Genomic DNA, 25,718 nt, shown 5'->3' on the forward strand with positions numbered 1-25,718 from the left:
TTGGGTATTTGGTGTCTGAGGTCAAGTACCCACTCCGCCACCTCCTGTTCAAATAAATAATGGCTGCACTGAGGTCATCAGGATAAACCAGGCTGGGCCATGGGTAAATAGAGGTGGGGTCCAGTAGCCTTGACCCTGCCCAGCCCCTCTGCTGATACACCACCTTCCCTCTTACTCACTTCTCCCACCAAGCAAAGAGGAGCCCGTGTCAGTATAATCTTTAGAAGGTTTTGCACCTTTGTCTCTCATCATTTTGGTGCAACTGAGATTCATTTACCAACAGCAAGCTAACATTTGGCAAATTAATTAGTTGACACTTAGAGGGACCAAACTGCAAAATGAGACAGGCAGCACTTTATAACTGGTAAAGATTCATCCCAAATGTAAAACATTATAATTAGCTTTTCTTACATAGGAGCTATTTCTGCCCTAATTAATTTGTTTTCATCAAAACATTTCAGATGAGATAACATTAGTATAAAGATAATGTTCTAGGGAAAGTACCCAGGCACCCAGGCAGATTTCTGCTGTTATGCGACCAGATATGGTCAGACATTCACAGAATGAATAGCCACGGCAGCATTAGGGTTAGTCTGAGCTCCTGGCTACAGGCTTCTTCAGTGTTTAGAATCCCACACACGAAAGGAGCCTGAGAAAATCAAGTACCTCTAGGCAAAGTAGGTTTGAGGGTGGAAATCCTGAGCTTCAGATCCAGCTCTTCCAATAACTAGCTGAGTAAATAAACCTCTCTGGACCTCTCTTCCTTCACCTGAAAACTAGGAGGCTGGGCAGGATCATCCTGATGGTCCTTTAAACTCTCAAATTATTGATGAATGTTGTATTCAACATCCAGTCGGTATTTCTTGACCACCTACCCTGAGCTGGATGCTGCTATGAACATAAGACTTTATTTTTAGAACTTTAAAGACATTCTGAAGCTTAGATGGCCCCAGGAATACTCCTGGGAAAGCAAGCAGTTTAGGAAAAGTTGTGCTCCCATTACTGCCAGGGTTAACATTTGGGAACTGGATTTAACATTTTCTTGTTGGTCTTTCTTATTTTGAAATCGTTGGCTGATTCTGAATCAGAGGTTTCATTTTACCAAAACTGATTTTAAAAACTAGTCATTTTTAGGTTGTATAAGTTTCATTTGGAGGCCATTACTGAAGACACCCTGTGGACTTAGAAGTGAGCGATAGCCCTGCCAGGTTATCAAGCCTCTATCAGGATAGCCTTCCAAAGCGATTTCTGACATGAAATGCAAATGATTTAGTCTGGTTGTAAAATATTTTTTATTCGAAGAGATTACACTGCAAGAGTTACATGGACCATGTCCATTCAAATCTAAATTGAGTCATACGATGACTTTGACCCCAACATGTTAAAGAGTAAACCGACCTTTCGGTGGTAGCCACAACACAACACGGCTGTTTATCATTCCTCAAGCAGGAGGGCAGCCCGGGTGGAGTGGATGACAGAGTGCATACCTGTGGGGGGAAGGACCCCACCTGCCCTCAGATCAAGGAGCCAGTGACACCCTGCCAAAAAGACTGCAGATTATGCAGGTGTTTTCATTTGTGAGTCCAGCATTCTGACCAGAGTGTTAACTCAGGAAAAGGGTGTTTTATAAAATAAGAATTGCTTCTGAAAAGAAAAAAAGCAATGGAATTTTTTTCTTTTTATCAAGTTCACTAACCCAATGACTCTCTCAAATCATAGTCATTTTTACCACCTGCTGTGAACTTACAATTAGAGCCTGATGTCCAGCCAGGTCAGATTAGTCCAAGTTCTGTCTTCTAGTAAAGTATAAACTCTGCATATTCAGTTCTGTTCCAAGAATACAAGTAGTGCCACAAATACAATAAAAGTGATGCCACTCCTAAACAAACTGTGGTATATACATACGATGGAATATTATGCAGCTTTAAGCCAGAATAAACTTATGAAGCATGTAATAACATGGATGGACCTAGAGAACATTATGCTGAGAGAGTCTAGCCAAAAACTAAAGGACAGATACTGTATGGTCCCATTGATGTGAACTGACATTCGAGAATAAACTTGGAATATGTCATTGGTAACAGAGTCCAGCAGGAGTTAGAAACAGGGTAAGATAATGGGTAATTGGAGCTGAAAGGATACAGACTGTGCAACAGGACTAGATACAAAAACTCAAAATTGTAAAGTAATCATGTTAAAACACTGAATGAAGCTGCATCTGAGCTATAGGTTTTTTTTTTGTCTGTTTGTTTGTTTGTGTCTTTTTTTTTACTATTATTATTATTTTTATTTTTTTCTCTATATTAACATTCTATATCTTTTTCTGTTGTTTTGCTAGTTCTTTTCCTAAATCGATGCAAATGTACTAAGAAATGATGATCATGCATCTATGTGATGATGTTAAGAATTACTGATTGCATATGTAGAATGGAATGATTTCTAAATGTTGGGTTAATTTCTTTTTTTTCTTTAATTAAAAAAAAAATGGACAGCACAATAATACCTAATTGTAAAGTAATCATGTTAAAACACTGAATGAAGCTGCATCTGAGCTATAGGTCTTTTTTTTGTCTGTTTGTTTGTTAGTTTGTGTCTTTTTTTTTCTTTTTCCTTTTCTTTTTTTTACTATTATTATTATTTTTATTTTTTTCTCTATATTAACATTCTATATCTTTTTCTGTTGTTTTGCTAGTTCTTTTCCTGAATCGATGCAAATGTACTAAGAGGTGGTGATCATGCATCTATGTGATGATGTTAAGAGTTGCTGGTTGCATATGTAGAATGGAATGATTTCTAAATGTTGTGTTAATTTCTTTTTTTCTTTAATTAATAAAAAAAAAAGTGATGCCACTCCCAGCTAACTTTGTCACAACTTATGAGGAGGTTAAGAGAAAAGTCTTAGTTTCAATTAAAATGGTCTGTACATGGTAGAATATTCTATAGGGAGGACATTTGAAAATCAGTGTTTTATTCTGAAATCTCAGCTGGCACATTGTCATTGTCAGACAATTCTTGAATTTTCAGATAAGGACAAGGACCTTCACCTGGCTTAATTTTTTAAATATTTTTAGATAAGTCTGATTTTATCATTTTTGCTTTGCCATTCTAAGGAGTCTTGGCATTTTGTGGTACACTGCGATAGGATGTTAACAGAGCTGCAGTGAAATTACTCAGCTGACGTTTGATCTGAGCTGCAGGGAATCTGAACTGTAGTAGGAATAACTTTTTTGCAGTAACTATCACTGAGGTACTAACTGAAAACCTTTTTAGTTCTTTTTTGATGAGAAATAATAATCACAAAGCAAGCCACAAACAGACTTTGGAAAAACGAAGTTCTTAATTTAAAATTTGAGAATATTTTTCCTTCTGAGTTGGCCTAGGTAAAGAAGTCAAGAGTCACCGAGATCATTGAAATCCAACAGCCTAAACACTCATTTTCATTTCTTTCCATATCTCCTGTCCACGTAGAGTTGATATGAATCAAACCTGTCTAATCACTAGCTGAGATGGTTACTTCATCTATTTTCCTAACAACAAAACACTTTGACACGCTTTTCCCAGATGCACTCACCTACTTATTAAGACAATATTTTTATAGAGTGGCAAAGGTCTGAGTAGTCTGTTTACCCAGAGCTGAGGTCAGCCCATCTCACTTATCTCTCTACCTAGTCCTCCCAGTGTGCTCATCAGTATTGCCTTAAAGCTTAACAGAAAGGCCATCTGAAAAAGTACCTACTCTATCTGAAGCCTTGGATTGGACTTACTGCCATGCTGGGACCCAAAAGCTAAAGATTCTCCCAGGTTGCAAGCTTTGAGGGGTGAACCCAGGTTGGGGCAGTGGGAGTAAATAAAGCCAGCAGATTAGCGTAGTCTCCTGAGGAGTTGGAGAGAGGAACAGAAAGCAACAGGGAAGGCCTACTGCTTCTGGAGGGCAGTGGCTCTGTTGCATTCCCTCTGCACATACAGTCACTCAGAAAAGGTGTGTTGACTGTCAGAAGACACCTTGCGGCTTGGGTTGCATACCAAAGAAGTCTGGATGCCTGGAGTGCATAGTGATCCATGACTAGGAACCAGAAGGCTCTGGATGTAGGACCCAGGCTAACGGTCATGGGTAGGACACCAGACCCAGGAAAACTGTCAGAGCCAACCAGGGATCCAGACTCAGACTTCTAGGTGGCGAGCAGCTTGGTCATCAAAGGCTATAGACACCCTAAGAAAATGAAGTATAGTCCCAGTTTTGCTTATTTACTGCATGGCCTTGAACAAGTCACTTACTCTGCCTGAGTCCCAGTTTCTTCACCTGTAAAACTATGATAATACTAGTACCTTTGCCATAGGATTATGGTGAGAACTAAATAAAATGATGCCTGTAAAACGGTCAGTACAGTGACTGTTAAACAGCAAGTGCTTAGTAAATGTTAGGTATTGCTATTGTCCTGATTACTAGCCTCACTGGAACTGAAAACCCATCAGAAATCAAGATGGCACTCGTTTCTCTTGTGAGTTATGTGGTCCCTGATTCTCAAAGTCCTTCCTTGCCACTTTTTCTCTCTCCCCACTCCTTTTTTGATCAGCTCCCCTGCTTACTTATCTTGTCTTTGGTTGCAGACTACTCCACAGCAAACTGAATCAACCCATGACTATCAAAATCCAAACTCTTGGGCTGGCCATGCCCTTTTTGCAGCCCAGCTTTGTACACTGAGCCACAGTGGACTGATTGCCCTTCCATCCTCAGTCCCATCACCTGTTCCTGTGGAGAAGGGGGTCAGATCATGGGCCATCTTTTAAAGACTCATTTACCAGACCTGGGATACAGAGCAAGGACCCAGCAATAAGAAATGTGCTCCAGTTCAGGGTAGGGCTGGTAGCAAAGTTGTCTTCATACTGAATCCCCTCTGCTCCTGGCAAGGTTCCTTATACCCTAGGACCCCCAGCTTAGAATTGAACTGGTCCCCCCACGACTTTCTGTTTGGGTTGAGCCTGCCAGGTGGACGAAGTCAATGTGTGAGGACTGGAAGGCAATAGAAATGCAGCACTAGTGCCACTTTGGAAGAGAGTGGTTTTCATTCCTTTTTCTAGGTAATCTTTAGGAGCCTCTGAAAACCCCAGGAGATTTGGTTTCTAAGACAGGTTGATGTCCTAGATTCCCTCTGATACAGTGATCTATCTATAAAAGTTTATTGAAAGATACTTGACTGTATTATCTCAGATGGAATGAGGCAATAAAAGAGGGAGGAACTGCAGGAGCCACCCTCTTTAACCATCCATCCATCCCTGAATCCTTTCTATAACAATCCCGCTGGTGTTTACAATACCTCTGAGCTGAGGCCCTCATTAATACCTCCTCAGCCTATGTAGTCTTTAGCCAACCTTCGTTATAATCTCTTTCTTGCACTGAGCCAAAGCCTCCCTTTCACCCAGCAGTCCTCTTTTGTCACCTGACATGCAAAATATATCAGCACCTTTTCCTGGCACTATGCACACACATCGTGAGAGCTATCATGACCCAGTGAATCTTTCTCAAACTAAATTTCCATTGTAACTTCCACTTCACAATGATTTATTTGATTAGTGTATTTTAAAACTATATTTTTGTCAGGAAGTATTCAAGACTTATTTAAATATTTTAAATGATTTTTCCTATTCTGATTTGCACAAAAACTCTACAAAAAAAAAAAAGAGCTAAATTGACCTAATTTCCATCCTTTTCATTATGAAGTCATCTTTAGAATGAAGGAAAAATGAAAAGAAAACAGAAATTGAGATGTACAGATGAAAAGGAAATCTTCTCTATTCAGAGCTAGATAATCACCTGATAAATCAGACAGCAATGCTCTAACTTACTTTCAGCTCTCTGGGTTCAAAATCAGATCTGGAGAAGTAATTGTTGGTGATTAAATGCACAGGTGACTCCCAAATCTCTTTTTGCCAATAGTTCCTACCTGCTTACCAGTCCATTATCTGACAGGGTGATTGAGAGAACCAAATCAAAGTAAATATGTGGAAGTGCTTTATCAACTATTTACTGTTCTCATGATAAATAATATTCAGAGTCAACTAGCATTTTCTAAGCATCTACCATTAACCAGCCCTTGTGGTCGGCATTTTATATGTGTTTTCTTATTTGGTATTATCTCTGTGAGGCTAATATTTTTTGCAGAAGAGGACACTGAGGTTCAGAGTAATTTTCCTAAGGTCACACAACCAGGAAATGGTGATGGCTTTTTCTACCTGCCATGATTATTCCAATTAAGATAATAAATATTTGAGGAGGAGGAGGATGAATAGATAATATTAATAATTTTTCCCAATATAGCAACTCTCCAGCACTGTCCCACATATTAGTATCAATAAATATAATTTTACAAATAACAACTAAACCCCTGAATAGCACATCAAACAGGCAGCCATCTGGCCAGTTGCCTCTGGCTGACTTTCCCTGCCTGCCCCCTGGTGGTGGTATTGGCAAAGAATAAAACAAACCCAGAGCAGGCAAGGAGAGAGAAATGATCAGGCAAGGAGGCAGGCAAAAAAGAAGTCAGTACTGAGGGCCAAAAAACCCTGCCAGATTTTAGGTTTTGTGGAGCCCACACACTCTCTCTCTCCCATCTTCCAAATCCTGCCCACACCCTGGGTTGCAGCCAATAGGACTTCCCACCCCCTGAATGCACCGTGCCTGTCCAGGCTACTGTGCAATGCTGCACCTTTCCCCGGAGTGCCTTTTCCCCTCTCTTCTACCTCGCACAGACCCAGCTCAGTTATCACCCCATCTGAAGCTGACCCCATAATCCCCACAAAGATGGTCCTTCTGGTTCATCTTGTGCATTTTCTTCCATGTCTCTTTATGGTAGCACTGTCCAATACTGATACATGTTCCATTTCTCTTCTCCACTAGACTGAGTTCCTTTGAGAACAAAAGCCATGCCTTATGTGCTTGTTGTGCCTACGTCTCTGCCTGAGACTCAGAAGACGCTCAATAGTTGTTCCTTGATTGAATGAATGAATGAATTGCTGATGATAAATAATATTCAGATTCAAGGTCTTAGAGGCCCTTGGGACAATGATGACGTAGGTGAAGGCTGTCTTCAGCCTTCCTCCATTCTTTGTCTCAGCACCCTTTTCCAAATCTCTTCAGAGACACAGAGATGCCGATGCCCAGTCACCACTCAGTGCCCCAAGACCCTCTGGGCTCCTGACTTGCCATCCTCCATCACCCACTCAAGCATCTTTGCTCTCAGTCCCCAGGACAGCAATGGATAATAACCTTTGTGGCTGCCTTGGCTAGCACAGTGGAGTTGAAATTGCACTCTACAGCAGAACATGTAACTTCATCTTCTATAACTGAGTTATCTAGCTCTCCAGCCCCCATTCCCAGTGATGGGTAATTCAGTCTTATCTGGCAGAAACAGTCCCTTTAGGCCATATTACCTTAATTACTGCAAAGGTTAGGTTTAGTCACTCTGCATTCTCCTCCTGCCCTTCTCTCCCAGTTCTCAGAGGTCACACTGTCATCTGAGCATTGGAGTGGGAGTGGAGAGAGTCATGTCTGGTGCTTGAGCTGGCTCATCCAGCCTCTCTGCTCCCCTGGCATCCCACACTGGCACCCGCAGAGATGCAGCTGGTCCCAGCATGGTGCTGGCCCTGCCATCGTCTCTGGTTTTGAAGTCATGACACTCTGGGATCTCATCTTACCAACAGATTTCCCACAGGCAGGTGGGGACTGCTGGATGCCCAGGTGCCGGGTGGGAGGTGGCCGTGGGGGATTGGAGGCAGGTCTCAGTTCACCGGTCCAGACAACTCCTACAGCCACTTCCCTTCTCTCTCTCAGGCACCACCTGAGGAAAGAGTTTTTCTTACAGGCTTCCAACTTTCCTAGGCTTCACCCCAAAAAGAGGAGAAAATCCTTCCCCATCTGGGATTTCCCGGAATTTATCTGGGTGTTTCTACCATCCTTAGCTGACACCCTCCCTCAACCCAGAGGGAGAGAAAAACACAGCCTCTGGCCTCCTCCCTCTCTAGCTCCTCCTCCGAACACTAGAGGGTTTCGTTTGTTTTGTTTTCCATTCCATTCTGTCTTGGCAGAGTCACCCTATTGCCAAACCCTTCTCCATCCCTTTGCTGTTCCACCCTTTCTCATCTGGAGCAATACCTCTCAGCCTCATGCCTAACAACAGAAAAGAAGCTGCTGGGGGAATAATACTCAGAAAATATTACCAAAAGTGCCATGCTGCTATAACTCGCTAATGTGCATCCCCTCCCGGAAGATACAATGTCACATTCTGCTTACAATCACTCTACAATCCCCCCAAAATGATGTGAACATGGGGAGCACCGGACACCTGAATAGGCAGAATAGAGTTGGAGAAGTGGCTTTAGTTCTCTCACCCTCAGACCACACCTCAAAGAGAACTCACCAGGTTCTAAGGGAAGGAAGGGCCTCCCGCTAAGCTGGGGGTACCATGTGACCTTGAACACGACCTCCAGCAAAGCAAACGGACTGATAGGGACTGGGGGGTGGGGTGGGGGGTGGATTAAGAGGGTTTATCAAATTTGGCCCTGCCTGGTGTGCCTCTCAGCGGCTCCCCGAGGGCGAGACGCAGCAGTCCTGTGTTAATCACACTGTGCCACAGTGGGGCGGTTCTTAGAGGCCAAAAATTGAATATTGACAATTACCCAGGTAGGCCAGGCCCTGCCGAGTGCCGGTCTATGAAAGTCAGCGAAAAACGCCCTCTCCGTCTCACAGTGCCGCTTGGGAAGCTGCAGGCCCAGGAGGGCGTGGGTTCCGTGGGCAGGGACTTCTCCAGCATCTTCGGTTTCAGAAGCCAGACGTTAAGAGGGTGTCACCGGACTTGGGGTTTCCAAGGGTGCCGCGTCACTGTGGCCACCCTGGCCTTCTCCCCCTGCAGGACGGGACGGCGCCGCTGTGGATCGCGTCTCAGATGGGCCACAGCGAGGTGGTGCGGGTGATGCTGCTGCGCGGGGCCGACCGCGACGCCGCCAGGAACGTGAGTTTGCCGCGGAAGCTGCGGGGCGGCGGGGCTCAGCGCGGGAAATGCGCGGGAAATGCGCGGGAAATGCCCGGGACGAAGCTCCAACAGTTAACTCAGCCTAGATGTGCGGAGAAAAACTGTTTTTAGTTTGCAGATAACCCACCTGGGTTTTCACCCAACCCCCACCTGCTGTTTAGCAGACAAACAAATGTCCAGTCTGTTTTAAACTTAGTGTCATCCAATCACTTTGACCCAGAGCTGCTGAGTCTAAGAAAAAAAAAGTTCCATTCCTCTGAGATCCTCCTCCACCTAGGAGGACTTCTGGGTGGATTAGGGAGGTCGGCGGCCTAGCCTCCGTGCCGGCTGTGCGGGGTGTACCCGCTGGGTTTGTTCTCAGTCCGTGCTGTGCCCGCTGCCCACCTCTGCTGCGTGGACTGCACCCGGGCCATGAGACCTGTTTTCTGGGTCAGAGAGTACTCCGCGGTTGTGCTCCCAGGCAGTGCTCCCTGGCTGACTCTGGCTCTCCCCGGCTCCTCAAATCCACACACTGCAGCTCTCCTGACACCCTCCCTCAGCCTGCTGTCTCCACTCAGTCCTCAACCCCTGGTGGAGCCCCCCAGTCCCTCTTAGTAGGCACAGAGGATCTGAGGGGTGCTTGGGAGACCTTTCTGCCTGGTCATGCGCTGCTGTTTTTGCTTTTTGCCTGTTACTTAGTCTAACCTCCTTACTCTTAGTATTACCTTCACTTATCAGACCCACCTTCCCCTCTCCAAGTCTGAGCCCAGAAAGGGAAGATCAGGAGACATGTCCCTGACCTCTTCCCTAGCCTCTCTCCCACTCTCTTTTCTTCTTCCCACAATCTCGGAGGCCAGAAAAGGAGAATTCCCTAATCCCATCCTCCTTCCTGATTCCAGCTGAAGCCTAAGGGCAGGTTGGGGTATTCCTTGACTACAGGGGAATTCTATAAGCCAAATGCTCCCAATAGTGACTGATATGCTAATGCAGGAGAAAGAGGAAGTTTTGCCCTTCTCAGGACAAAATGGATGACATCAGCAGAAGATTACTTTTTGAATTTGTCTTTGCATTCTTTTCCAACAGATTTCAGTCCACTCCCCACCCCACACTGCACACACACAGGCAAATAGATACCTAGGACTGGCCAGAACAAGGATGTATACAAGGAAAGGCAAAAAGGAAAAGCACATATATAATTTTTAAAACAGTATATACAAGTCAGCAATAATTTAAATCGTTAAGAACAGCCCAACGATTAGTTTCTGCTAAGTCATGAACTGCAGAGAATACCTCTTTGATCTATCGGTGCTCTAAAAACATGCCCTTGAAATTCCGCCTTGCCATTACTCAGCATTCTTAGGGACTACAGAGTGCGAATTCCCAAATGGCAGGCTTCTAAGATACATAATATCTCCCGTATTTTGTCTGACTTTCTTTCATGCAGAATTAACCATGCTCTAACTTGCTTCTAGATGAAGAGATATCACAAGACTGTGCTTTAGTTTACATATTTTGCTTGTTTCTGACAAGCGTGTTCCCAGTTCTCAATTAACATTGACTTCTCAGCCAAAACAGACATATGCTAACAATCAACTTTTGTTTTCCTCTCTCTATAAAGGATGGTACAACAGCTTTACTCAAAGCAGCCAACAAAGGATATAATGAAGTGATAGAGGAGTTGCTTAAATTCTCACCCACTCTTGGTATTTTGAAGGTAAGGCCCCAACAGAAATTTTAACCATCTGCAAAAGAGAAGGGTTGGAAAATGGGAACTCCACTCTGGGTACTGCAGCAGAATTAGGGTTTAACCATAGCATGGTTTGTTGGATTCTTTAAAGAACACAATTCTCAATGCTGTCGATCCATTGGCACTGCAGAAAAAGTGGAAGGTTATAAAAAGAGTGAATCAGAAAAGCCTACTTTTCCAGAAAAAAGTTAGTAGTAATGCAATTGCTAAATAGGAAAGTAAACCATATTTATATCATTGGTAGGATTTGTGAAATCAACAAAGAGAGATAGGCACTCAGGTTCCTTTTCTTCATTGACTGGAGCATTGACCTTAGATAAGCCTCAAACGTGGAATCCTCAGAGAATGTGTCATTCTGAAGAGATGGATCTTCCAGAAATGAGACCCCAAACTCTTTTAAGTTTTAATAATTTGCAGTTTAAAATATTTTTAAAGTGGGGGTGCAAGGGTAGTTCAGTGGTAGAATTCTTCCCTGCCATGCTGGAGACCCAGGTTCGATTCCTGGCCCATACACTTCCCCCCCCCCAAAGAAAAATTCACGGTGCTGCAATAACGGGATAGTCACATGGGAAAAGAATGAAATGGCACCCCCACCATACAGCATACAAAAAATATATATATATCGCTATACTTTTCAAGTATAGCATATACCAGGGGTTGGTAAATGTTTTCTATAAACGGCCAGATAGTAAATATTTTAGGCTTTGTGGGCCATACAATCTGTCACAACTGCTCGAGTCTGCTATTGCAGCATGAAAGCAGCCTTAGACACTACATAAATGAATGAGCACGGCTGTGTTCCAAGAAAACTTTATTTATGGACATTGAATTTATGACATCTCATATTTTCACATGTCAAAAAATATGCTTCCTTTATTTTTTTGTTCAACCATTTAAAAATGTAAAAACTATTCATAACCCTATTTTAAACTTGATACAAGGCTGTGGCTGTGTCTATAGATGTGTAACGATAGGTAGAAGGGCTGTTGATGTGGATGACGGCCACTTGCCCTTGAATGTCCCCAGAGACTTTTTGGACACTGTGAGTCTGGACTTCATATTTTACAACTCCATTCTTGCTGTCAACTAATAAATAACTGCTGAAGTCAGTGTGCTGGCTCCTCTCCCCTGCAATAAGCTACTTCTGATCTTCCATAAGTTTGGAAACTAGACAGCTACACTTGTTAAAATTGTTTGTAAAGTCAGAATAAACAGTCTAGAGAGTGAACGCTATGAATAAAAGGAATGCGCTTTAGAAAAAAGCTAATCAGTATCTAGTCTCATCTCTTACAGTTCTTTTTTGGCTTGGTTTTTCACTTTTAGCCAAGGTGCAGATAGGTGAAGTTGACAGGTTGCTTGAGATTTGGGTAAGTAAAATGTTACCAGATTAGTGAATTACCACAAATATTATAAAAGCAAACTTAGCAAAAATGCTACTGTTCCAAAATTCTTCTCTGCATATATTTTACTCTTACAAAATCAGAGTGTGTTTTTTTGGGGGGGGGGGGGTGTGTGTGCATGGTCTGGGAATCGAACCCGGATCTCCTGCATGAAAGGTGGGCATTCTAACCACTGAACCACCCATGCACCCCGAGTGTGATTTTTATTATAAGTTGTTAATTTGGGAATTAAGTTTGCATTAGGTACTCTTCATGGGCATATGTGCCCTCTGGAAAGGGAAAGGTGTAATGTGTTTGCACTGTGTTCTTAGATTTATTACATTCTTTTTCCCTCCCTTCCCAGAATCCAGCCACACGCTCTATATAGCTGCCTCCTTATTTCAATGAATATTTGCACTAAATTTCATAAAACATGCACTAGACCCTTGTATGTTCAGAAATGCTCCAATTCAGGGCTCAGGGCGGTTTTCTCAGCCCACGTCCTCTTACTCTAAAGCTGTGTAACTCCACAGTCACTCTCCTGCCAGCCTGAGCGAGCAGAACTTCCATAGCTGGGCTAAAAGGCGGACCCATTGGTAAGCCACTGTCCCTTCAGCCTTGCTGCAAGTGGCTCACCCAAAGGACGGACTAGATACGTTGTCCTTGAGGAGAAAAAGTATCTGGCGTGGGATTGTTGGAATTTTTTCCGAACAAGGTCTAAAGTCCGTCCCGCTGATGGAGTGAACGCGAAGTCACATGCATCCCGGACCAGATCCCTTGTTTCCCTTGCAGGAGAATGCTGGCGATATGTACATTGACTGCGGTGTATCCAAGGACCCCAGACTAGATGCTGATGTGACTTAGGAGAGTAAGAGGGAAGAGGAAGGTTGAGACGTTGGGCTCTTCACTCAGGATGGTTTATGACGAAAGCCGGAGCTATGCGAGTGCCGTTGGCTGTGCCACTCCTCACGCGTTGTCTTGTCTCCTAGAACGGGACCTCGGCGCTGCATGCCGCCGTGCTCAGTGGGGATATTAAAACAGTCGCGCTGCTCCTGGAAGCCGGGGCCGACCCAGCCTTGAGAAACAAGGTACCGGTTTTACTCACTTTTTGTTTGTTTGTTTTTCTGGGTTTTTTGTTTTGTTTTTCAGAGCACTGCATTTTTAAGAATTTTATTGTGGTAGCACATATATAGCATAAAATTTGCCATTCCAACCGCTTTGAGGTGTACAGTTCAATGGCATTGATTATATCCACAATCTTGTATTGCCAACACTACCACCCATTACCCAAACTTCTTCATCTCCCCAAACAGAAACTCTGTCCCCATTAAGCGATACCTCCGCTTTACCCCTTTCCTTCCGGCCCTCAGTAACCTCTAATGTGCTTTCTGTCTCCACGAATTTTCCTATTCTAGGTATTTCATATAAGTGGAATTATACAATATCTGTCTTTTGTGTCTGGCTTGTTGCACTGAGAATAATGTCTTCAGGGTTCATACGCATTATAGCATGTATCAGAACTTCATTCCTTTCTATGGCTGGATAACATTCCATCCTATGTATACACCCTGTTTTGCCTGTCCGTTCATCTGTTGGTGGGCACTTGGGCTGTTTATACCCTTTGGCTATTGTGAATAATGCATCTATGAACATTGGTGTACAAGCATCTGTTTGAGTCCCTTTACACATCTTTCAACACCACAGGCCCCAATACAAAGAGATAAGACGGTGTCTTCCAAAGCAGGGGATAAAAGTGACTCTGATATCAGACAGCGGCAGTGAATTCTCTGCCCTATGTGCTTGAACGACCATTTCCTGAGACACCAGGGTTTCAAAGAGGGAAAGAGTTTATTGCTAGGCATGAAGCAGGAGAGCATATGGCGTTTCAGCCCCAAAATTTGCCTCCCTAGACTAGGGATTCAAGGTTTTTATGGATTTTAATAAGGAGAGATGAAGCCATTACAATTTCAAACAACATGTCTAAGCAGAAAAGGAGACAGAGTTATTTCAATAGCAAGTGTAAGTAGAAACAATTTATAGATGTAAAAGGGGTCACATTGGGGTTGGAACTAATTAGTGGCTGACTTAAGTTTATCCATTGGCATTAAAACCTTTGCCCTTACAAATTCCTGAAGTAAGAAAATGGACAAAGGCACAAGAGAAGGGCTTTTTGCAGTGATTCTCAGGGATCACGGTAGCTGGGCTACAGTTCAGAGATTTCAGGTATTTCTGCTCTATCTACTCTAATATACCAGAAAGAGGAAAGAATATTTATATAATGCTTCAGGAGTCATAATCAGTCGTTATATCATAACTCCTCGATTATGACTCCACTCAGTGCCTCCATATTCATATATATAGTTAGGACATGCAGATTTGCTATTAAGTTATTAGTGAGCAGTGCATTTGGACCGAGGTAATTGTACCGAAATTCTATATCATTAATGGTTTTAGTTCTCAGTAGTGCAGTATCCTGAGAGGAGAAGCGGGAAGAGGGTAGCAGAGAGGTATAAGATTCACTCTATCATTGAGGAAGTGCCCTAAAAATGTCAAATTCCTGTTCGTTTATCACCATACTCCATAAGTTGAATGCTCATATCCTAAGAACTGCTTGTGTTGTTGGTAGCTTTACATGGGGAAAATGTTGCTTTTATATAATTAGTAGGAGTAAATGCCACCATTACAAAACCATTCCATATTTTTTATATCTCCAAATCTTTATAACTAGGACAAACTTGAAGGTGGGAGGATGCACAGTAACACTAGAGAAAATGATTGTCCTTGTACTTCCGCCTACTCAGCATCTGCTCAAGCAGCCAAATGTAGAGACTGGGGAGAGAAGAGTAGCCTAGGAGAAGTCTTGAGAAAACACACTAAACCGCTAACTTTTCTACCATTTATTTGAATATTCTACCTGCCCATCTTTTTGTTCTCCTTCTGAGACTCTCACAGTGCATTTATTGGTACTCTAGAATGTGCTACAGGCTCCTCAGGCTCTGTTTGTGCTGCTTCATTCTTTCTTCCTTCTGCTCCTCAGACTGGATGATTTCAGTTGTCTTATCTTCAGGTTCACTGATTCTTTCCTCTGTCAGGTCCAGTTTGCTGTTGAACCCCTCTAGGGAGTTTTCAATTTGTTACTATGGTCTTTCGCTCTGTTTGGCTCTGTTTTATAATTTCCATGTCTCTACTGATATTCTCTCTGTGTCATCTCTTGCTTTCCTGAGTTCCTTTAGTTCTTTGTCCATGTTTTCCTTTCGCTCTTTGAGCTAAGAAGGAGCAATTCAGCAACCTGCCAAGGGTATCTTTTGTTCATTCCATTTCCCATGTGGAATTATTCCTCCTTTCCCACCATTGACTTGCTTGACGACAACGTTTCTATTTATCTTTCCCTAAAATACTGGGATTTTTTTCCCATTAACTGGTCTAGCTGTGTGATAAGCCAGTTGAAATCACAATCACCTGCTTATCTTCAGATCATGTACACAAACTTCCTAAAGAGATCAATCTTCATAGGTGAGCTATACAGTACTGCATTGAGACAAAGAAGAGACTTAATCACTTTTATAGAGAGACTGAAAATGCAATTCCTGTGTGTCTCCTAGAATCTCAGCCACAGTGGTTATGAGGAATTTCCAGCGGGTAAGATGTTGGACTTTGAGCCCTCCCTAAAACTATTTGCTGTAAGTGTGGGCTGCCCCTGTTGGACCCTCCTACTGCAGAAGCCCTTAGAGCCCTGGGAGTCATTGCCAGACAAGCCCCCACTGCCTACCAGCCCCACCAGAGCAGGCAGCCTCTTTAATGACAACTCCAGAAGCAAGAGTGTTGGGATTCGAGCAGCCACCTAGGATTCATGAGGGCTTATTCTTGGCCTTCATTCACTCATTCAATAAACACCAATTGAGTGCCTATGAGATACCATACACTGCTGCATGCTGGGGCTGCAATGGGGAATAAGATCTGCATAGTCTCTCTCCTGATGGACATCAAAGTTGATGGGGCAAATGAAGACAAGTGTATAAACAATTACAATACAGAGTGACAAGAGCTATAAGCAAGGGGAAGAAAGAACACTATTAAAGACTTCCCAGAGAAGATGACTTCTAAACTAGAACAGAAGCACTCTTCTGCTGGCAGGGTTCCAGGACTCCTGACTGGGGCTTCCAAGCAAACACCAAAGGAGAGAGCCAACCAAATGGACCCAATAGAGCCACCCCCATGAGTGCAGGTGTCCTGTATTCCCAACACCCCCAACTGAGGTCTCAGAGCATGTCTTCTGCCAGGAACAGTGAGGAAAGACAGGGATTTGACACTGTAGTATTGTGCATATGGACCTACAGGTCTGCTCCATAATGGAAAAGATGGCCTTTAGGGACTAGTAATCCTAGGACACTAACTATCGTATAGTCCACACAACCTCAGCAACCTGAAATTTCAGTGGGGACCAATAGGGAGAGAAGAGGAATGAGATCAGGTGTTCAGAATGATATGGATGGCATACACAACAGTAATGATTGAGCAAAACTTGACAACTGATGGAGTTTGAGGGTATAAAGCTTTTTTCATGGCAAAAGATGCAGACACTTATGGAGATGGTCCACACAAGGCAGGCAGTAACTTATCGTGCTTGTAGACAGAGGTTCAGCTTCTTAGATCCCCTCTTCTTCCTGACTGTAGTGGATCCTCTGGCTGGCTGCCAGCCTACACACCGCATATCAGGGATTGATGCATCAACAGCTCAGTTATTCCTGAATGTTTACCCTGAGACTGGATAAGGCTTCGTTCTGTTTCCCAGGAGCATTTCTCTGCAGGCCCAGGCTTTAGGCATGCACAAAGTGTGTTCCTGCAGGAATGAAGCCAATAGTAGAATTTGACCCCATAGAGGGGCCTCTGGTCTATAGTGGTTTAACATAGCAACCTCCCATCTGATTCCAGCATCAGACCCAAGGGTCCTATATGGTTGACAGAGATGCAGCTCTTGGACGTGCTGCACAGCTGACCCTTTGTGGCAGACTCATAATTAGTAAAAAAAAATCTTTGCAAATTCCCCAAAAGTAGGCAGGTGGGGCTGTGGGAGCAAGATCTGGCCTAGAAGGTGGGGAGTGTGGGAGCTTTGCCTTGGGTCAGGGCCTCAGGTTAAACAGCTGGGGTTTCAGGCTGGCGGCAGGAGAAAAAGTATATGAGACAGGAAACATCTACAACTGGGCCCTCTTCCCGGTTCTGTTTGCCCCTTTCCCCTTTCATGGCCCCCTCTGGCATCCTCTCATTTTGTCTGTAACAACAGTTCTCAACCTGTGTTCTCTGGGCCCCCGAGGGTCCTCAGCAGGGTGTCTAAGCCAACACGATATTCATAATGATACAATGAAGTCATTTCACTCTTTCACTGTGCTGACATTTGCTCTAACAGCGCAAAGGCAATGGTGGGTGACATTGTTGAGACCTTAGTCTCGTCAAATAAAAGACAAATTTTAAGAATTTAAAAAAAGAGAGACCATCTATTTATCAAAAGGAGACAATTTGCAAATTGGGGAATGCTCTGTGATGAGGCAAAAGTCCTTTGTTCCCCACCCCCCACCACCACCCATGAGAAAGAGGCAGCTTATATAGGAAATACAATGAGGTTACACAAAGAAAAGTATGTCTGAATAAAGCAAAAACAAGAAAAGCAAGCCTTCTAAGGTGATGGAATGCTAACTAACCAAATTTACTTACCCCGAAAAAAGTCCTGATTTCTAGGAAATCAAGACCGAGGTTCAGAGAGTGTCAGAACATCCTAACAGTTATGCAAAGTTGGCGAGTTTCACGTAACTTGTCTCACAGACGCCATGTCTTAGGTATGAGTGGGAGATTTCTGCATGTACGGGTGGCCTTTGCTTTGGAAACACACGGACCAGTTGCCTCCAGGACCTTGCCAAATCGCATAATGGTCCATACCCAGTGAAAGGAGCCAGACACGAAAGGACAAATATTGTATAATTCCATTTGCATGAAATATCTAGAATAAGAAAATTCGTCGAGATAGAAAGTAGATTAGAGGTTATCTGGGGAAAGGAAACAATGAGGAGTTATTGCTTAAGAGGTGCAGAGTTTCTGTTTGGGTGATGGAAAAATGTGTGTTAATAGAAAGGGGTATTGGTAGCGCAGCACTGTGAATGTAACTCATGTACCCTTCAAAGGGGTTAAAAATGGAAAATGTTATGTGATACATATATTACCACAATAAAATTTTAAAGAAAAACATGTCCTTTATGAAGCAGTAAGATTTTTTTGTGGTGAATCTTGACCTTTGTTAACATGTCTTTTTACTATTGTTTGACAAAATGGGAAGTTCAAGTAAAAGCACTTTTCCTGATACTGAAAGTTGATGTCTCAGAAAAAGCATTTGTGCAGTTGCTTGAATTGCAAGGTGAACCAGCCACATTGTTCCTGGAACTACCATTTTTATCTGAAGAACAATTTCGAGATAAACTACTGCTTCATACTTCGATGTCTGGCAAAAATCTCATCAAAATGACAAAGTAAGCCCATCACTTAAAGAAAACAACTGGGAGGATTTGTTGCCAGTGGTAAAATTCTCATTTTCAAGAGTAAATTAGAATTTTTGTAAACTTGTGTCCACCACTAGAAGCTTGAAAACTTCCTAATACTTAAAGTCTTTTCTGATAAAATCTACAAATTGTATTAATGAATGTAATTTTTTTGAAACTGTATAATAACATGTGTCATTTGGAATATCTGCATAACTCAGTGAACTAATATTTTCCAAATCACGCGTGAGTAAAAGATCCACTCACAGTGCAAGATAGAGCTATGGATTTTAATGGAACAGAATATAAGGAGTTCATAGATATGATTTCAAATTTCACATTGCATCTAACCTTTAAGAAACAACTGTTTCTTGAGTATTGTTTAACATCAGAGAAAAATATCTACAGTTATCTGAAAAGACCATTAAAATATTCCTCCCTGGTGGGGCCAAGATGGCGGCTTAGTAAGGTATGTGCGTCTTAGTTCCTCCTCCAGAGCAACTACTAGGTGAACAGAAACAGTGCAGAACAGCTCCCGGGGCCACGGCAGGGAATGGACACACAGCGTACCCCAGTCTGGACTGGCTAGTCTGACTGCGAGACTCGGCTGCGGTGAGATCCCCGAGCGGCGCACGACTCCCTGAGCAGCGGCAGCTGTGGCGGCCAGAGCTCCTCCCTCCCTCCTTCCCAGGCCGGCTGAGAGTCTCGGAGAGGCAAGTTTCCCAAGCCGCGGCGGCCGGCGCCCCTCTTTTGCGGGCGGCTTCCTGGACTGGCTACGAGTCTCGGATCAGAGGGCTACCCAAGCCGCGGTGGCCCTGCCCTGCGGGTGGCTTCCTGGTCCCGTGGCGAATTCCCCAGGCTGCGGCGGCCTGCGACCAACGCCCCTCCCCCGCGGGCGGCTTCCTGGTCCGGTGGCGAATTCCCTGGGCCCGCTGCGGCCGGCGACCGACACCCCTCCAGGGAGAGAAGGGAATTTCCGACAGTGGCAGGGACTGGGTCGAACCAAACACCAATAGGGAAATTAATAAAGGAGCCACAGGGTCCCCTCAAGTCGCGGCGGCTGACGCCCCCACCACACGCGGCCCCCCCGAACCAACTGAGAGAATTGGATCGGAAATCCCCAGGCCGCGGAGAACGGTGATGGGGGGGATCCCTTCCAAACACGTGAGACAAACGTGTGCCACGAGCGCCACCTACTGGGCAGGATAAGAAAAACAGAGCCCAGAGATTTCACAGAAAAATCTTTCAACCTGCTGGGTCCCACACCCAGGGAAGTCTGATTAAATGCCCAGACAATAGCAGAAAATAATGGATCACGCTCGGAAAATTGAAGATATGGCCCAATGAAAGGAACAAACCAATAGTTCAAATGAGATACAGGAGCTGAGACAACTAATGCTGAATATACGAACAGAAATGGAAAACCTCTTCAAAAACCAAATCAATAAATTGAGGGAGGACATGAAGAAGACATGGGCTGAACAAAAAGAAGAAATAGAAAATCTGAAAAAACAAATCACAGAACTTATGGGAGTGAAGGACAAAGTAGAAAAGATGGAAAAAACAATGGATACCTACAATGGTAGATCTAAAGAGACAGAAGCTAGAATTAGTGATTTGGAGGATGGAACATCTGAATTCCAAAAAGAAACAGAAACTATAGGGAAAAGAATGGAAAAATTTGAACAGGGTATCAGGGAACTCAAGGACAATATGAAGCGCACAAATATACGTGTTGTGGGTGTCCCAGAAGGAGAAGAGAAGGGAAAAGGAGGAGAAAAACTAATGGAAGAAATTTTCACTGAAAATTTCCCAACTCTTATGAAAGACCTAAAATTACAGATCCAAGAAGTGCAGCGCACCCCAAAGAGAATAGACCCAAATAGGCGTTCTCCAAGACACTTACTAGTTAGAATGTGAGAGGTTAAAGAGAAAGAAAGCAGCAAGAGAAAAAAAATCCATCACATACAAGGGAAACCCAATAAGACTATGTGTAGATTTCTCAGCAGAAACCATGGAGGCTAGAAGACAGTGGGATGATATATTTAATTTACTAAAAGAGAAAAACTGCCAACCAAGACTCCTATATCCAGCAAAATTGTCCTTCAAAAATGAGAGAGAAATTAAAACATTCTCAGACAAAAAGTCACTGAGAGAATTTGTGACCAAGAGACCAGCTCTGCAAGAAATACTAAAGGGAGCACTAGAGTCAGATACAAAAAGACAGAAGAGAGAGGTATGGAGAAGAGTGTAGAAAGAAGGAAAATCAGATATGATATATATAATACAAAAGGCAAAATGTTAGAGGAAAATATTATCCAAACAGTAATAACACTAAATGTTAATGGACTGAATTCCCCAATCAAAAGACATAGATTGGCAGAATGGATTAAAAAACAGGATCCTTCTATATGCTGTCTACAGGAAACACATCTTAGACCCAAAGATAAACATAGGTTGAAAGTGAAAGGTTGGGAAAAGATATTTCATGCAAATAACAACCAGAAAAGAGCAGGAGTGGCTATACTAATATCCAACAAATTAGACTTCAAATGTAAAACAGTTAAAAGAGACAAAGAAGGACACTATATACTAATAAAAGGAACAATTAAACAAGAAGACATAACAATCATAAATATTTATACATCGAACCAGAATGCCCCAAAATATGTGAGGAATACACTGCAAACACTGAAAAGGGAAATAGACACATATACCATAATAGTTGGAGACTTCAATTCACCACTCTCATCAATGGACAGAACATCTAGACAGAGGATCAATGAAGAAATAGAGAATCTGAATATTACTATAAATGAGCTAGACTTAACAGACATTTATAGGACATTACATCCCACATCAGCAGGATACACCTTTTTCTCAAGTGCTCATGGATCATTCTCAAAGATAGACCATATGCTGGGTCACAAAGCAAGTCTTAACAAATTTAAAAAGATTGAAATCATACACAACACTTTCTCGGATCATAAAGGAATGAAGTTGGAAATCAATAATAGGCAGAGTGCCAGAAAATTCACAAATACGTGGAGGCTCAACAACACACTCCTAAACAACGACTGGGTCAAAGAAGAAATTGCTAGAGAAATTAGCAAATACCTCGAGGTGAATGAAAATGAAAACACAACATTTCAAAACTTATGGGACACAGCAAAGGCAGTGCTAAGAGGGAAATTTATTGCCCTAAATGCCTATATCAGAAAAGAAGAAAAGGCAAAAATGCAGGAATTAACTGTCCACTTGGAAGAACTGGAGAAAGAACAGCAAACTAATCCCAAAGCAAGCAAAAGGAAAGAAATAACAAAGATTAGAGCAGAAATAAATGAAATTGAAAACATGAAAACAATAGAGAAGATAAATAAGACCAGAAGTTGATTCTATGAGAAAATCAATAAGATTGATGGGCCCTTAGCAAGATTGACAAAAAGAAGAAGAGAGAGGATGCAAACAAATAAGATCAGAAATGGAAGAGGAGACATAACTACTGACCTCAAAGAAATAAAGGAGGTAATAACAGGATACTATGAACAACTTTACGCTAATAAATACAACAATTTAGATGAAATGGACGGGTTCCTAGAAAGACATGAACAACCAACTTTGACTCAAGAAGACATAGATGACCTCAACAAACCAATCACAAGTAAAGAAATTGAATCAGTCATTCAAAACCTTCCTAAAAAGAAAACTCCAGGACCAGACGGCTTCACTTGTGAATTCTATCAAACATTCCAGAAAGAATTAGTACCAACTCTCCTCAAACTCTTCAAAAAAATCGAAGTGGAGGGAAAACTACCTAATTCATTCTATGAAGCCAACATCACCCTCATACCAAAACCAGGCAAAGATATTACAAAAAAAGAAAACTACGGGCCAATCTCTCTAATGAATATAGATGCAAAAATCCTCAATAAAATTCTAGCAAATCGTGTCCAACAACACATTAAAAGAATTATACATCATGACCAAGTAGGATTCATCCCAGGTATGCAAGGATGGTTCAACATAAGAAAATCAATTAATGTAATACACCATATCAACAAATCAAAGCAGAAAAATCACATGATCATCTCAATTGATGCCGAGAAGGCATTTGACAAGATTCAACATCCTTTCCTGTTGAAAACACTTCAAAAGATAGGAATACAAGGGAACTTCCTTAAAATGATAGAGGGAATATATGAAAAACCCACAGCTAATATCATCCTCAATGGGGAAAAATTGAAAACTTTCCCCCTAAGATCAGGAACAAGACAAGGATGTCCACTATCACCACTATTATTCAACATTGTGTTGGAGGTTCTAGCCAGAGCAATTAGACAAGAAAAAGAAATACAAGGCATCAAAATTGGAAAGGAAGAAGTAAAACTATCACTGTTTGCAGACGATATGATACTATATGTCGAAAACCCGGAAAAATCCACAACAAAACTACTAGAGCTAATAAATGAGTATAGCAAAGTAGCAGGTTACAAGATCAACATTCAAAAATCTGTAGCATTTCTATACAGTAGCAATGAACAAGCTGAGGGGGAAATCAAGGAACGAATCCCATTTACAATTGCAACTAAAAGAATAAAATACCTAGGAATAAATTTAACTAAAGAGACAAAAATCCTATATAAAGAAAACTACAAAAAACTGCTAAAAGAAATCACAGAAGACCTAAATAAGTGGAAGGGCATACCGTGTTCATGGACTGGAAGACTAAATATAGTTAAGATGTCAATCCTACCTAAATTGATTTACAGATTCAATGCAATACCAATCAAAATCCCAACAACTTATTTTTCAGAAATAGAAAAACGAATAAGCAAATTTATCTGGAAGGGCAGGGTGCCCCGAATTGCTAAAAACATCTTGAGGAAAAAAAACGAAGCTGGAGGTCTTGCACTGCCTGACTTTAAGGCGTATTATGAAGCCACAGTGGTCAAAACAGCATGGTATTGGCATAAAGATAGATATATCGACCAATGGAATCGAATAGAGTGCTCAGATATAGACCCTCTCATCTATGGACATTTGATCTTTGATAAGCCAGTCAAGCCAACTCAACTGGGACAGAGCAGTCTCTTCAATAAATGGTGCCTAGAGAACTGGATATCCATATGCAAAAGAATAAAAGAAGACCCATATCTCACACCCTACACAAAAGTTAACTCAAAATGGATCAAAGATCTAAACATTAGGTCTAAGACCATAAAACAGTTAGAGGAAAATGTAGGGAGATACCTTATGAATCTTACAATTGGAGGCGGTTTTATGGACCTTAAACCTAAAGCAAGAGCACTGAAGAAGGAAATAAATAAATGGGAACTCCTCAAAATTAAACACTTTTGTGCATCAAAGAACTTCATCAAGAAAGTAGGAAGACAGCCTACACAATGGGAGACAATATTTGGAAATGACATATCAGATAAAGGTCTAGTATCCAGAATTTATAAAGAGATTGTTCAACTCAACAACAAAAAGACAGCCAACCCAATTACAAAATGGGAAAAAGACTTGAACAGACACCTCTCAGAAGAGGAAATACAAATGGCCAAAAGGCACATGAAGAGATGCTCAATGTCCCTGGCCATTAGAGAAATGCAAATCAAAACCACAATGAGATATCATCTCACACCCACCAGAATGGCCATTATCAACAAAACAGAAAATGACAAGTGCTGGAGAGGATGCGGTGAAAGAGGCACACTTATCCACTGTTGGTGGGAATGTCAAATGGTGCAACCACTGTGGAAGGCAGTTTGGCGGTTCCTCAAAAAGCTGAATATAGAATTGCCATACAACCCAGCAATACCATTGCTGGGAATCTACTCAAAGGAATTAAGGGCAAAAACTCAAACACACATTTGCACACCAATGTTTATAGCAGCGTTATTTACAATTGCAAAGAGATGGAAACAGCCGAAATGTCCATCAACAGACGAGTGGCTAAACAAACTGTGGTATATACATACGATGGAATATTATGCAGCTTTAAGACAAGATAAACTTATGAAGCATGTAATAACATGGATGGACCTAGAGAATATTATGCTGAGTGAGTCTAGCCAAAAACTAAAAGACAAATACTGTATGGTCCCAATGATGTGAATCGACATTCGAGAATAAACTTGGAATATGTCATTGGTAACAGAGTCCAGCAGGAGTTAGAAACAGGGTAAGATAATGGGTAATTGGAGCTGATGGGATACAGATTGTGCAACAGGACTAGGATACAAAAATTCAAAAATGGACAGCACAATAATGCCTAATTGTAAAGTAATCATGTTAAAACACTGAATGAAGCTGCATCCGAGCTATAGGTTTTTGTTTTGTTTTGTTTTGTTTTGTTTTTACTATTATTACTTTTATTTTTTTCTCTATATTAACATTCTATATCTTTTTTGGTTGTGTTGCTAGTTCTTCTAAACCGATGCAAATATACTAAGAAACGATGATCATGCATCTATGTGATGATGTTAAGAATTACTGATTGCATATGTAGAATGGTATGATTTCTGAATGTTGGGTTAATTTTTTTTTTCTGTTAATTAATAAAAAAAAGTATCTAATGTGTAGCAATTGAGTTTGATGCACTAACTGTATTCTATTTCTTTAACTCAGCTTACTTTTTAAAATATCTAATGGATATCAATTGAGTTTGATGCACTAACCGTATTTTATTTCGTGTACTCACTATAATAAATACATATGTGTATAAATGAAAAAAATATATATATTCCTCCCTTTTAAACTGCCCTATCTGGGCAAATCTGAATTTTCTTCATAAGCATCAATCTAAACAACATACCTCAATATTGACTGAATGCAGACAGATTTGATAATCCAGTGTTTTTTTATTAAGCTAGACGTTAGAGAAATTTGCAAAACTGTAAAGCAATGTCATTCATCTCACCACATTTTTGTTTTTGAAAATTGAGTTATTTTTAAAATAAATATGTTACGTTAACCTGTAATGGGTTTATTATTTTTAAATGAATAAATAAATACAGGTTTAAATTTTTCTGTTGTAATTTCTAATAAAGTTAAAAACAAA

The 25,718-nt window shown here is 41.8% G+C and overlaps 1 protein-coding gene across 3 annotated transcripts in view; it reads left to right on the plus strand.

Annotated features, from left to right (window-relative positions):
• Positions 1-25,718, plus strand: part of ANKRD29 (ankyrin repeat domain 29) — a 55,997-nt gene that overhangs the window by 29,118 nt on the left and 1,161 nt on the right. For all 3 annotated transcript variants that reach the window (XM_077135791.1, XM_077135792.1, XM_077135793.1), the window contains 3 exons: positions 8,907-9,005; positions 10,624-10,719; positions 13,121-13,219. In XM_077135791.1, the coding sequence (XP_076991906.1) occupies positions 8,907-9,005; positions 10,624-10,719; positions 13,121-13,219 (294 nt within the window). The remainder of the gene's footprint in view (positions 1-8,906; positions 9,006-10,623; positions 10,720-13,120; positions 13,220-25,718) is intronic.

The sequence above is a fragment of the Tamandua tetradactyla genome, chromosome 18 (genome assembly GCF_023851605.1).
Source record: "Tamandua tetradactyla isolate mTamTet1 chromosome 18, mTamTet1.pri, whole genome shotgun sequence".
NCBI classification, from domain to species: domain Eukaryota; kingdom Metazoa; phylum Chordata; class Mammalia; order Pilosa; family Myrmecophagidae; genus Tamandua; species Tamandua tetradactyla.